The sequence below is a fragment of the Sphaeroforma arctica genome (assembly GCF_001186125.1).
Source record: "Sphaeroforma arctica JP610 unplaced genomic scaffold supercont1.10100, whole genome shotgun sequence".
Classification (NCBI taxonomy): domain Eukaryota; class Ichthyosporea; order Ichthyophonida; genus Sphaeroforma; species Sphaeroforma arctica.
In genome coordinates, this window is record NW_014030458.1 from 1 (window position 1) to 807 (window position 807).

The window sequence follows — 807 nt, forward strand, 5'->3', positions numbered from 1 at the left end:
TATGTATGTTAGCAGGTGCTTGTGGCTGTAAGATTGATTTGGCGTGTACGTTAGCAGGTGCTTATGGTATATAGTAAGATTGATTGTGTATGTATGTTAGAAGGTGTTTGGGATATATAGTAAGATTGATTTTGTAAGCATGTTAGCAGGTGCGTGTGGTATATAGTAAGATTGATTTTGTATGTATGTTTACAGGTGCTTGTGGTATATGATGTCTTACTTTGTTTTGTAGTGTGTATAGTATGTCCTACTTTGTATAATAGTGTGTATAGTGTATCTGATAATGCGTACAGCATGTCTTAGTTTGTCTCATAGTGTTTACAGCCTGTCTTAGATTGTCTTCTAGTGTGTATTCTGCAATTCAGCGTGTCTTAGAATAGTTTGATAGTTCGTCTTAGTCTCACCTGTGATCTTCGCCCTATCAGATGGCGTCCAAGAGGGAGGGGCAGCCCCCGCATCGGTCTGTAAGCCAGCAAAGCCTACTTGTTCGCTCACATTCACACCCATTCGTTTCTCGGGACGATTCTTGTTGATGTTGAGATTTAATTCTCGCACCTAGTGTGCCGCAGAGAAGAAATAGGTCATCATTTAGGTATTAAAAATATATATATATACAATCCTATCTAGGTAGGTATAATGACTGATTGCGACACAGACACGTGAATATCAGGGTGCAACTAAACACATGTAATAACATTTTTTTTTGGGATGTTCACAGTACGTATGTACGTAAGGTTACACTACTATTAATATAACGACATACATTGAAAAGTACACATATATAAGTACAAACACAAGTATCATCAG

At 37.8% G+C, this 807-nt stretch overlaps 1 protein-coding gene across 1 annotated transcript; it reads right to left on the reverse strand.

The window, feature by feature from the left end:
* Positions 1-342: 342 nt before the first annotated feature.
* On the reverse strand, positions 343-555 carry SARC_17223 (hypothetical protein; the record flags this gene model as incomplete). Its single annotated transcript, XM_014288678.1, has 1 exon — positions 343-555. A coding segment is annotated over one exon (213 nt), but the record flags the coding sequence as incomplete, so codon positions are not given.
* Positions 556-807: the final 252 nt, after the last annotated feature.